The sequence below is a fragment of the Mycteria americana genome, chromosome 5 (genome assembly GCF_035582795.1).
Source record: "Mycteria americana isolate JAX WOST 10 ecotype Jacksonville Zoo and Gardens chromosome 5, USCA_MyAme_1.0, whole genome shotgun sequence".
NCBI classification, from domain to species: Eukaryota; Metazoa; Chordata; class Aves; order Ciconiiformes; family Ciconiidae; genus Mycteria; species Mycteria americana.
The window spans coordinates 1,803,922-1,816,435 of record NC_134369.1 but is presented as its reverse complement, the minus strand read 5'-3'; the positions used below and the strand labels follow the sequence as shown (position 1 = coordinate 1,816,435).

At 70.9% G+C, this 12,514-nt stretch overlaps 1 protein-coding gene across 2 annotated transcripts in view; it reads right to left on the bottom strand.

Moving 5' to 3' along the window:
- Positions 1 to 11,544, bottom strand: part of SYT7 (synaptotagmin 7) — a 31,427-nt gene extending 19,883 nt beyond the window's left edge. For both annotated transcript variants that reach the window (XM_075501837.1, XM_075501838.1), the window contains exon 1: positions 11,415 to 11,544. In XM_075501837.1, the coding sequence (XP_075357952.1) occupies positions 11,415 to 11,445 (31 nt within the window). In that variant the 5' untranslated portion in view covers positions 11,446 to 11,544. The remainder of the gene's footprint in view (positions 1 to 11,414) is intronic.
- Positions 11,545 to 12,514: the final 970 nt, after the last annotated feature.

Below are 12,514 nucleotides of genomic sequence, written 5' to 3'. Positions count from 1 at the left end.
GGCAGGACGGAGGGGGCAGGAGGGTGGTGAAGTCGTCCTGGGGGGTTTCGGGGGACAGGGATGGAGGGTCCCGGCTCCTGGCCACGGCCAGCCCCCCCCCAGCGGCACAGCCAGCCGGCACACACGCTCCCTCCATCCAAACCCAGCGAGGGGGGCCCCTCCGTCGCTCCTCGGTCACGAGGAGCCTGTGTATAAAACTCGCTTAGCAACTGTTGCCTAGGAGGGAATTTGGGACCAGCCCTTAATTTCAAACATTTATAAACCTGAGCTAGATAAGCTGCTGGGGGGATGTAAAGCAGCCGCGCTGGCGGGGAGGGCTGGGGCAGCCCCCCCCTTGGGATGCCCAGCTCTCGGCGGTGCGGGTCCCCGACCAGTTCAAGTTCGGCACGTGGGCCAGCTGGGCAGGCTGGCGTGGCGAGGAATGGGGGTGAGCCCTCCTCTGCCCCCCCCAAACACCTCCCCGGTGTACCCCGCAGCCCTGACGCCGGCTTGGGGACACGGTGACGTGCTGAAAGAGGGTTGCCCTGCCTGGCCGCTGTGCGAGAGGCACGTTAATGACCGCGGTGAGAGTGACCCCCCCCCGCTGTAACCCCGCCGGGCTCAGCCCGCGGCTTCGAGAGATGCTTCGGTCCTTGCGGGGTCAAGTTCATCCTCAACGTAATCCGGCGAGGGGGAAATCAAAGGGGAGAAGGCGAGGGGAAGGGACGCGTGCTGCCTGCAGAGGTGCTGGCGTGGCACAAATGAGGGATTACCCCGCTTTTAGGAAGGAGAGATCCGGCACGGTGCCCGGCCGCTGCCGCTGAAGGGGTTGGAGAGGGACGTCGGCGCACGCCGGTCCCCGTGCGCAGTACCTGCCCCTGGCCAAATTCTCCGTGCCAAGCCGCCATCGCAGCCCCAAGCCTGGCGTCACCCGGGGAGCCCGATGGTTACGCCGGCGGGGACCTGCCTGCCCCGAGGGCTCTACGCCGCGATGCTGCGGGCTTACTGACGGCGTGGCTCTTAGCCCCCGGCGACCCCCAGGCTCAGCCCCGCGGGTGCCTGTGCACAGGTGGGTGCCAGCCCTCCCCGGCGGGGACACACGTCCCTCAGCCCGTGCTGGCCACGTCCCCAGGGCTGGGGGAGAGATGCTGGCCCCCAGCCTGCTGGAGCCCTCAGCACGATTTAAATGACTCGTTTTCCGGGCAATTAGCACTGGTTAATTAGAGAAGTTGAGCGGAGCGGACGGAGCTCCTGGCTTGTCCCCAGCCCTGGGTCACTGTTCCGGGGCGCTGCGTGGGGTCCCCGGGCTGGCAGCATCCGCTCCCTGGTTGGGATGCTCGGCATGGGGATGCCATGGGGCGGGTGGCCCTGGGCACGGGGGCACCGAGAGGCTGGAGGGGACACGGGGAGCTGGGTGACAAACGTGGCACTCGCCATAAATCTCTTTGCTCTGCCGGCGTAGGTACAGCCGGGAGCATGCGAGATGGCAGCGGTGGGACCTCAGCCCCACACATACCCCTGCCCTGGAGTCCCTGCAGCCATGTGGCCCCCCCAAATCACACCTGCCCGTCGCTGCTCCTGCCTCATCCCAAGAGCACGGCGAGGGGCCGCTCCATGAGCTGGAGACCCCGCGTCCACCCTTGGAGGACATAAAGGGCTCGAAGGGCCATGGAGGCACCAGGGCGCAGCTCTCCCCACCCCTCGCACCCGCTGGCGGAGCAGGGGATGGCCGCGGAGGCTGGGGAACGGGGCACGGCGGCGCGGCCCTGCAGCTCTTTCATCGCTGTTCAATACCGCTTGATGGGATATAATTCCACTTTTAGAGCCGGTTATCGATGAGGGGATTACCTGCCTCGTCAGCACCGCAGCTCTTCAGCGTGGGATTTGCGTGGTGCTGCTTGAGCAGCAGCCGGCCGCGCCGGGGAGAGGGTCCCCGCGCCAGGGGAGAGGGTCCCCGCGCCAGGGGGAGAGGGTCCCTGCACGCAGGGAGAGGGTCCCCATGCCAGACGCCCTCCTGCAAGCGTGCACCTCGGCACGGAGGACCCATACGCTTGGCCAAGCAGGGGGCCCTTCGGAGCCCCCTGTGCCCACAGACCCCCGGGTGCTTGGGACGGTGGCGGCGACGACAGCCTGCCGCTGCGTGCCCATCTCCCCTAAGCCACCGCTTGTGCAGGCGTGGGATTAGCTGCCTCCGGAGCACGAGCGAGCTCCAGCCTTTGTGGCTGCGGAGGAAACACTTCAAAACCCGATCCGAGCACAAGCGAGAGGCGCAGAAATCCGAGAGGGATTATTCTTCTTTAAGGAGCATTTAAGCCGGAGATCCTGTAAGATCGGCCTGGCGGAGACAAGGCGCTCGCGGCGAGAACCGCCGATGCCAACGGATTCGACACGCGGCTGAGCTCCGGCACCGGCGACGCGCAGGGAGGCAGCCCCGTGCCGGGGTGGTGGTGGGTGCTGGTGCCGTGGCAGAGCTGGGCACCCCTGTGCAGGCAGCCCAGCCCGGGGACACCCCGCGGTGCCCCAGCCTGCTCCCGTCTCCTCCCTGGCCTCGGTCTTCGTCTCAGTGGCTTTGTGCACTTCGGTGGCCCTGTGCGTCCCGGTGGCCCTGTGCATCGTGGTGGCTTTGTGCACCTCGGTGGCTTTGCACGTCTTGGTGGCCCTGTGCATCACGGTGGCTTTGTGCACCTCGGTGGTTCTGCGCATCTTGGTGGCTTTGTGCATCGTGGTGGCTTTGTGCACCTCGGTGGCTTTGTGCATCGTGGCTTTGTGCACCTCGGTGGTTCTGCGCATCTTGGTGGCTTTGTGCATCGTGGTGGCTTTGTGCACCTCGGTGGCTTTGTGCATCGTGGCTTTGTGCACCTCGGTGGTTCTGCGCATCTTGGTGGCTTTGCGCACCTCGGTGGCTTTGTGCACCTCGGTGGTTCTGCGCATCTCGGTTGCTTTGTGCGTCTCGGTGGCCCTGTGCACGCTCAGCTCTCCAGGACGGACATCGCTCGAGTCCGGCACAGCGAGACCCTCACGCTCAAGGGCAGCTACACCCCTTTCCCCGCCAATCGCCTTCCCCGCGCGGCCAGGAAGCCCTGTCTCCCTGTGCCCGTCCCGGCACTCAGACTCGACTGACAGCTCCCCCACCGTCCCCAGCTCCTCACCACGGAGCTGCACCGAAGCCACGGCCCCGGAGCAGCACCTCCCGCCCTGGCACGCGGCAGTGCTGGGAGGGCAAAGCACCAGCTGGGGTTTCAGCTCCTGGCCGCTCTCCCAAGCGAAAGGCTCCTGAGCAGGACAGAGAGGCTAGCAATCTCTTCCCTGGAGTGGCCAGTGGCCAAGGGCCTTGGGTGAGGGTGGGCACAAGCTGACAGCACCTGCTGGCATCAGGGCTGGGGCTGACCAGCGAGGACGGCCCCCGCCAGGCTCTCAGGGCCGTATTTTTGGGTGCAGAGCCCAAAACGCCCAGCTTGGGGCGGGCACGGCGTCTCCCCTGCAGCGGCTCGGTATTCCAGCCCCGTCTCCCCGCGCATCCTCCCACCCGCCCTGGCCCAGCGGCGAGACCCATCGATGCAAAGTACCCCGGGGGAGAAATCAAAGCTGTGCAAAGCCCCCCCCCCCCCCCCCCCCCAGCCCCAGCTGCCCGCTGCGCTCTCTGGAAGCGGTGATCAAAGCCTCTCCCCGCAGCCGGCACGCCACAGCTCCACGCAGAGAAACTTCTCCCCGTGCCAAGCCGCCTGCCACCGCCGCTGCCGAGCGGGCGCCCAGCGTGCCAGCCCGCGCCGCTCACCGCCTCGCCAAACCGGCAGCGGAAACGCGTGCGCGCCCGGGGAGGGGGGAGCGGGAAAAGGTGCCAAGCGAGCAGCGCTTCCCCACCACCACGTTTTGCCGCGAGCCGTCGCCACGAACCGCGGAGCCGGGGTGGGATGTGACGCTGAGCCCGAACGGGGACGACGGTGCTGGGGAGGGGATGGGGCGATGCTGCGGAGAGGGGGATGGAAGGGGGCCTGATCCTGCCCCACATGGCATCACAGCATCCCCTTATGCCGCGGGAGGGCCGTGCCGTGGCGGAGGGCCACGGGGCGGGGAGCGAGGCGGCCGCGTTGCCACACCGGGGCTTCCCAGATGCTGTTTGCCTGGCGCCAGGCCGTTAATTCCTCCTCTTCTCATCCTCCCACTCATTTGCTAGATATTTCCCAAACCTCTTATTTTTAGGTTGCAGCTGAAAAGCTGTGAATTTGCAGCTTTCGCTCCTGTGCAGGATCCCGGGCGCAATGCGGGTGGGAGCGGGGCAGGACCACGGCGGGGCTGCCCAGCGGGCAGAGCAGGCAGGCAAAACCCACGCCCCCAGCGCAGGCAGAGGCAGAGGGGCTGGGCGTGGGGGGGGCTGCCGGGATGCAAAACTTCCCAGGGGGGACGAGGCCTCGCCGCCATCCCTGGAAACAACCTGCTGGGCGTTTGGGGGCTGCTTTGAGCCAGGCTCGGCGTGCCACGCGGCAGGGCCGGGCGGCTGCAGAGCCGGCAAGCTGGAGGGCTCCGGCGGTGCCACCCGCCTGGGGGCTGTCGGGGGCTGCGCGGGCACAAGCTGCTCGGCGGGGGACACCGGGAGCCCCGCGGCCGTCCCCCTGCCCCGGCGCGCTCCTGGCCAGCGTCCCACCGTCGGACGAGCCTCGGGGAAGAGGAGCGGTGCGGCGCCACAGCTCAGCACCCCAGGCATGCCCGGGGCGAGAGGGAAGGGAACGGGCGTCTGGTCTCCATCTGTGCATCTGTCTGTCTATCCATGCATCCCCCTCTCCAATACATCCATCAATCTCTCCATCCATCCATCCATCCCTCATACACATCTGCTTCTCCATCCAGCCATCTGTCCATCCCCCGGAGCTGTCAATCTGTCCGTCCCTGCCTCCCCCACGCAGAGCTGCCTGCCCCGGGGGCTTTGCCTCTGGACTCCCGCAGACCCCCCCGGTGCGGTGCTGCCTCCTCTGCCAGGGACCCCGCGGGATGGATCGGCCGGTGCCAGGCACCCAGCAAGCAGCACCCTGTGCGGGCACCCCCGGCACCTCTCCCCCAGCACCTACGTGCCCGGTGCCGCAGCGATGCCAAGACACCCGGGCCCGGCACAAGCGCCCCGCCGAGGACGGCGGCGCCCACCGGCACCGTCCCCACCGCGTGGGCTCTGGGGGAAGGGGATACCCTCCCAAAACACGGCACAGCTCCTTCCCGTGCCTGGGTGCAGCCAGATATCCCCTGTCCCAACCCGCTGCCGTGCACGGACGTGTCCCTCGAGCCCTGGCGCCACGGTGAGGGGCAGAGTGAGAAACCTGCGTGATGGAGGACGGGATGGGTGTTTTGCCATTTAAGCCGTCAGGTCCCTCGCCCACCCGGCTTTCATTTCATGCCGCCTTCACGAAGTAAGCCCCGCTCCCGGTTTGGGTATGGCACCAGGGCTGCGCGTCAGCCACACAGCCCTCCCCGAGGCCGGCGGGCACGGCAGCCGTCAGTGCACCAGCGTGGCAGGGTTCAGCCTCCTGCCATGAGCCGTAGCCACCGGGACAGGCTCAGCCCACGACTCCCCAGGGAGAGGAGAGCCAGAGCTCCCGGCACCCTGCGGCTGCTCTCGGCACCTGCCCCCAAATCGGCCCGCTCACGGGGAGAGGACGCCCAGGGCACCCAGCACCTCGCCAAGCCCCCAGCCAGGCCGTGCTGCCCGCCGGCATCCCCCCCGCCCGCGCTCTCCCAGCACGCTGGCAGCTGCCGGCGCGCCACAGCCGTGCCTCTGCCCTGCTCCAGTACGCAGCCGGCACGCAGGATGCACGCACGACGCGTTCACGTGCCGCTCAGCGAAGCCGCAGGGCCCCGGGCGACGCACGCACGCGGCTGCCACCGGCCCCGCGGCAGAGCAGACCCCACGGCACCCTCGGGCGAGCCGCCCGTGACGGTAGGGGCTGCCACCCGTCCCCCCACCGGGGCGGCCGCAAGCCGGAACTCACGGTGGAGGGAGAATTTGGCAAGTGAAGGCGCTCCTTCCCCCGGTGCTGGGCTATTTTTGGCCAAGGATTTCCGGAGAGGCATGTGGTTTCTCTGCCTAGCGGTCCCCACCGCATCTCTCGTTCCAAGGAGCGCCCGGACCCCCTGAGCCTCTGAGGGCTTTCTGCCCCCACGCCCGAGTCCCAGGGGGTTTCCATCCGTCGCCCTCCCCATTTCAAACCCAGCTCCCCACAGCCTCACGATGCCCCTCAACCCCGGCGGGGCTGGCTTCTGCTCAGCCCCTGCTCCAGGTCATCTCTGCCCCAAAACACGAGCCCTGCGCTCCTGGCCGTGCCTGTCCCCCGCAGCCCCCCGGGCATCGCCCCCCACCCCAGCAGCAGCCCCAGCCCCACCTCACCTGGGCGCAGAAACCTCTCCCGGCAGCGGTGGCGGGCACGGAGGAGCAGGCTGGGCTCTCCCGGCGAGCAGCACTGCCAGCTCTCGCACCGCCAGCTCTCGCACCGCCACGCCGCCGCCACCACTTAGCCTCTCGCCCCAGGGCCCTCCATCATTCCCGGGCACTTCGGGTGACAGCGGGAGAGAGGGAGGCAGAAAGCCAGAGGCTCCCGGGGGACCGGAGCGAGCGGGCTCCGTGTGCCGTGCCCAGCCCCACGAGCCCCCCGCCTGCTTCCCCAGCTCCCTGACCCTCCCCGGGCAGTGCCCCCCGGCCGCCGCCACCCAGGACCCATGCCGACGCTGAGCTTTGCGGCCAGGAGGGCCACCACGGGGACGGGGGCCCCGCAGAGAACTCAGTGCGGGGAGGATGCTCAGCATCGGCCACAGCCCCCAACCAGGGGGCTGGCGGTGCCGGAGGAGGAAGAGGAGGGCCAGCGGAGAGCGCACGGGAAGATGGAGAAACGCAGCTCAGGGGGGAGGAGAGAGGAGGCAGAGGAGGGGAATAAAGGGCCGAGGAAGGCCCCAGATGGAGGACTGGGGACGCAGAGCTGGGGGCAGGTGCCTGGGGGACGTGGGGCTGGTGGAAATCCTCCTGCAGACCCTGGGCTCTGGGGTGCATCCTCCAGCGACACACGCTGAGACCCTGGGGGAGCGGGGACGGCCACCCATGGGGGAGCGGGGACGGCCACCCATCGTCCCCCCCCGCAGCCACCAGTGTCCCCCAGACCCAGCCGGAGGGGAAGGGCTGCACGGACCTCGTTTCACGGGTGCCTGGAGCCCTCCAGACTGCAGCCTCAGGGCCGTCCCCACGATGTCCCCCACTTGGGAGGACAGGGAGAAGGGCTGCTGTGCTGTGCTGTCCCTCCGCCACCACCCCGGCTCCATCTCCGTCAGCGCGATCGGCCGCTTCCCTTTCAAACCTCATTAACTCCCCCCAAGGTGACCCTCTCCCTCCTGCAGCAGGGCTGAGAGCGGAGCTGCCCAGGGATGACAGCAGGGGACGGGGTGCTTGCCGGGCACCCCAAGCTCGCAGGTGGGCGCAGAGCCACTCCCGTACCGCACCCAGGCTGGCGCCCACAGGGATGCAGGACCTGCCGCTTGCCACGGCCCGACCCGCCACCCCCCGAGCCCACCCTGGCCCCACACACGCACCCTGGCCCCCCAGTCGCAGCCCGGGGAGCCCAGCCTCCCGCCTGGCCCCCGCTCGACGCTGTCGCTGCCGCTCTGCCTTTGCACGCAGTCCCTGTGCGTCGGCCCCGCCGGCGGCTCTTCGAAAGCCCTTCCCCTGCTGGATCCATCTATAATAGATATTGTAGCTGAGCCCCCAGGGGCCGGGGGGTGGCAGCGATATTATCTGCATCTGTCTTCATTCCCCGCTCCCCCGCCCTTCCCCGGCAAGCCGAAAAGCCGCGAGATCAGGCGGTGGAAAGCCGCCTCCAGCTCCTCTCCTGCTCCTTGGCGTGGGGGGGGGGGATCAGGCAGACCTCCCAGCCAGACCCCCTGCCTGGCTGTGGCCCCCGACCCTGTCCTTGCCGTCCCCTGGCTGTGCATGGCCCCTGGGACACGTGTCACACGTCCGTGCGTGGGTCCCCCCCGGGCATGGGGAGGCTGAACGGCTCGGGGGTGGTGGGGAGAGAGCAAGAGCAGGCAGGACCCTGGGAGGGAGCAGGCAACAGAGACCCCGGGGGGGCTCAGCATCTGCATGGACACCCCACTGCCCCGGAGGGTGGGATGGAGCTGCCATGGGGGGACGTGAGCGCTGGGGGACGAAGGGACAGGGTGAGGCCGTGGGCGATGCTCCGAGGTGCAGGCAGGAGCATCCCCGGGACTTGAGCCCACTCCCGGCGCAGCAGAGGGGCTGGGGGCTGGCAGGGAGGTGAACCCCAACCCTGAGCAGGATGGGGGTGCCGGGGAGGGAGGGGGCTGCAGCCGCCAGCGCTGTGCCCGTGCCGTGCGGGACGCGTGGCTGCAGCAGGTGCCTGGCTCCCGGCGAGGCCGGCCAGCCCGCACGCTGCCAGCCGCCTGCCAGCCCTCCGCTCTTTGTCTGCCTTCCCCGGCTGTCGCGCTTCCCCCCCATCTTCCCAGCCGCTCCACGCACGCCCCGGCCCCCCGCCCGGCCCCCGCTTCGCTCCTCAGGGTGTTTCAGCCCATTTTGAACCCAGCTTTTGGCTTTTGTCCCAGCCCCAGGGACCCGCTCCCATGGCCCCCAGCACTCGCCGCGCCAGCGCGCAGACCTCTCCATCGCCCGCCCTGAGACAGCGCTGGGGGAAAACAGGCAGCTGCCTGCTTATTGATTCACCGCCTCCATCGGGGCTGCCGCGGCGCGGCTCCGCTCGCCACGCTCCCTCCAGAGCCCGGGAGGACGGGGACGTGGGGCAGGGGGACCCGGGGCCCCCCAGCACCTGCTTGATGCACTGAGAAGACGAAGCAGTTGGGGTGCAACCACCTCCCCGGAGCGGGGACAGCTGGCACCGGCAGCGGGGACGGGGACGGAGGGGGGGTCTCGCATCGCGGCAGGGAGGAGGGAGCTGCCCGGCGTCCCCGGAGCCAGCGTGGGTGGTTGGGGGACATCCGTCCCCGTGGCACAGAGGGTACCTTTGTCTTCAGACCCAATCTTTGCTTCGCACTCGGCCATGGCTCTCCCGACACATCACGGGACACGGGTAGCGCAGGTGATGGCCCCGCCGGCAGCACGGCCCCCCACGGCCCCCCAGCAAAGCTGCCCAAGATGGAGGGAGCTGCTTTGGGAAGCGCCTCAGCTCGGTCCCGATTTCAAACACCTCTTGCCAGCCGAGGCCAGGGTCTCTCGGGTTCTCCACCCCAGAACCAGACCTCCCACCCGCAGCATCACCTCTGAGCTCCACCTTGCCCCCCAAAGGCCCCTTTCCCTGGGCTGCAAAGCACGGCGCAGACGGCAGCAAAGTCTCCCGAATTTCCCCACATGGCATCTTCTCCCCCCATGAAGCGCCGTCAGGGCGGGGGGCCGCAGCTGCTGTTCCCCACGCGGTGACACGGAGCAGGGGACGAGGCCGGTGCTGCCTCCGGCTCAAGGTGCCAGGCAGGGGTTCGCGGGGGCACGGGCATTGCTTCACGCAGGGACGCGGCGTGGCAAAACTCCTGGCTCCTGCCAAACCCAGCGGGGGTGTGAGCCGCCAGCACCCTCCCAGCCTCCATCGGTGGGGGACAGACCCGGCGCCCACATGGCACCGCGGCTGAGCAGCGGCACAGGAGGAAAAGCAGGGGCAGGGGGAAACGGTGAATTAAGCAGACGGCGTCCCAGCACCAGCCGGGAGCCGCCGGCACGGGTGTACGCACCCCCGGCTCCACCACGGCACCCCACGGCCCCAGGCGCCACGGCACGGCCGCGGCCAGTGACGTGGGAAAACTCCCACGTGATGGGAGACCCAGCAGCCGGGGACCGCGGGGTTTGGGGTGGGGAGAGAGGGGGTCTGCACCCCCGAACCCCAGCAGCTCAGGCTCTGCCTTTTAACGTTGCAGCCTGCCGAGCAGCGCTGGCAGCGGCACAGGCAGCCGGCAGCGGCCCACCGAACACCAAGGGGGACATCTGGCAGGGGCAAGGGCCAGGGGGGCAAACGGGGGGCAGATGCAAGTTTGGAGGGGAGATAACTGGGGCGCGGACCTGGGGCACCGGGAGGGAAGGGCAGCCCTGCCGCGCCGCTGCCAGCGGGGACAGGCTGGCGTCCCCGCTCTGCCACCGGCCCGCCGGGTGACCTTGGGCCAAGCAGTCGGCAGTGCCGTGCCACGCTCCCCTGCCCACCGGGCATCCCTGTGGGGTCGCGGGGACGGGGCGGCACGGGTCCGAGCTGCTCCCGGACTGCAGCGAGAGGCAACGCTCAGCCTCCGGGCAGGTGGAAACTTCACCTCGAAGGCGGCTCGGCTGGACCTGCCAACTCCCGGGCAGCGCTGCCGCTGTCACCTGCTGCGGGGGACAGCGTGTTGCGGTCCCCAGCTCTGCCCCAACCTGCCGGTTCCCGCAGGCCTGGCTCTGCCCAGCGCCTGCAGCTCGCCCCGGCAGCGCCCGCTCTCCCCGCGTCGGTGCTCGCCCGCGTCCCCGCCGGCACGTCCCCACGTCCCCACGCCACCCAGGACATGCTGTCCTTCTGCCCGCCGGCGGCCGCTCCCCGGGCCCCGGGACCCCGCGGCTGAGGGCTGCCAGGCCCCGGTGAGCCGCGTCGCACCGGCAGCACCCCGTCCTTCCCTTCCCTTCCTTCCCTTCCCCTCCGCACCGGCTGCCGGCAGCTCGGGCAGCCCTCACCGGGCGGCTGCACGCCCAAAACCTCGCCGGCAGCGTCCCAGATTCCCCAGTACCGGGGCCGACCGATGCCTTCCGAGCATGAGCTCAGCAAAACCGCACCGGCGAAAGCCCCTTCCCCAGTCGCCCACCCCGGCAGGCGGAGGCGCAGCGGGACGGTGCCGGGGACCGGGGCTGGGGGACCCCCAGAAGGATGGAGGGGGCGAGCGAGGAGGAGCGGGGGGATGCGCTGCCCACCGCATGCCTGTCCGGCTGCCGGCACCCGGCGGGGCTGGGGGCTCAGCCCCGGGGGCTGGGGGCTCGCCGGGGGGGGCTGGGGGCTCGCCCCGGGGCTCGCCTGGAGGCTGGGGCTCGCCCCGCTCCGGGCGCTCCCCCGGGAGGGGGGTGCCGGCCCCGCGGGTTGGGGTGTCCCCGGGCGGGGGGGGGGGGGTTGTCCCCGGGCGGGGGGCCGGGGCCGCCCGGGCTCCGGCAGCTCTGCAGGGCGGTGACTCATTTGAAAGCGGCGGCGGTGACTTTCTCCCCGAACTACCGTAACTCCCCACCGGCCGCTCCGGCAGAGCCGCAGCCGGGGAGGCGAGGGGGGGAGCCGGGCAGCGGCCGCCGCGGCCCCGGGGGGGGGGGGGAGGCGGGGGGCGGCGCGGACCGGTCCCGCCGGCGGGGCCGGGCAGGGGGCAGCGGGCGGCGGCGGCGAGCCCCGGCGTGCGTCCCCCCGCCCCGGCTCCCCGGTGCTCGGCGCTGCGCACGGCGGGCTCACCTGCGCTGGCAGCCTCCGGGTGCAGGTACATGGTGGCGGGCGGCGGGGCGCGGCGGGGCGGCGGGGCGGCGGCTGCCCGGCTCGGCGGGGCCGCGGCTCATCAGACGGCGGCGGCGGCGGGCGGCGGCGGGGCGGGCGCGGGGGCCGCGGGCAGCGGCGGGGCGGCGGGGGCCCGCATGCGGCGGCGGGGGCCGGCAGCCCCGCGGAGCCCGTGCTGCCCGCCCGCTGCCTGCCTGCCTGCCTGCCTGCCGGCGGGGTGCGCGCGTGTGTGCGTGTGCGTGTGTGTGTGTGCGTGTGCGTGTGCGCCCCGATCGCGCATCCACTTGCTGCTCGCTGCTGGCGGGAGAGGAAACTGCAGCCGCCGGGGAGGGGAGGGAGGGGAGGGGAGGGGACAGGAGGGGGGCGTCGGTGCTGCGCACGGCGGGGCACGGCCACCGGCACGGCCACCGGCACGGCCACGGAGGGGGACACGCGCGGGGCGTGACACGCCCGCAGTCCCGCACACGCCGCGCCGCACACGCACCCGCTCACACAGATGGGTACCACACGCGCGCCCGGCGGCACACGCGGGGGACCACATGCACGCACCCACGCACCGCACCCGCGCGGGGACCGCGCACACGTATGGCAACGACCGCGGGGCGCTGTGCGCGCACACGCGGGAACGCAGGGGCTTGCACACGCACATGGGTAGCACAGAGGACCGCACACGCGTGCACGCACACGCGGGTGCACGCACACGCACACGGTGGCATTCCCGGGGACACCCCAGGCACCGCACTCACGCAGGGGGCAGCACCCCCGGGACACCCCCCCCCCACCCCGCTGCCACCCACGTCCCCGTCCACCCCCGCAGGCTCCCGCTTGTCCCGCTCCGCTCCGCTGCGCTCCAGGCCGGGTTTTCCCGGTGTCGGGGCGCGGCGGCCGCTGCCGGGGCACTGCGGGCACGGCGGGCGCTGCGGGCGGCGGAAAACCCGGCGCGGAATCCTGGAGCGGGTGCGAGCCGTGCGCTCGCTCCCGTTATCTCCCCCCCCGGCACACAAAGGCGGTTTCTGCCCCGGCGTTTATTGCCTCTACAAGAGGCATTCGCTGCCGAGATG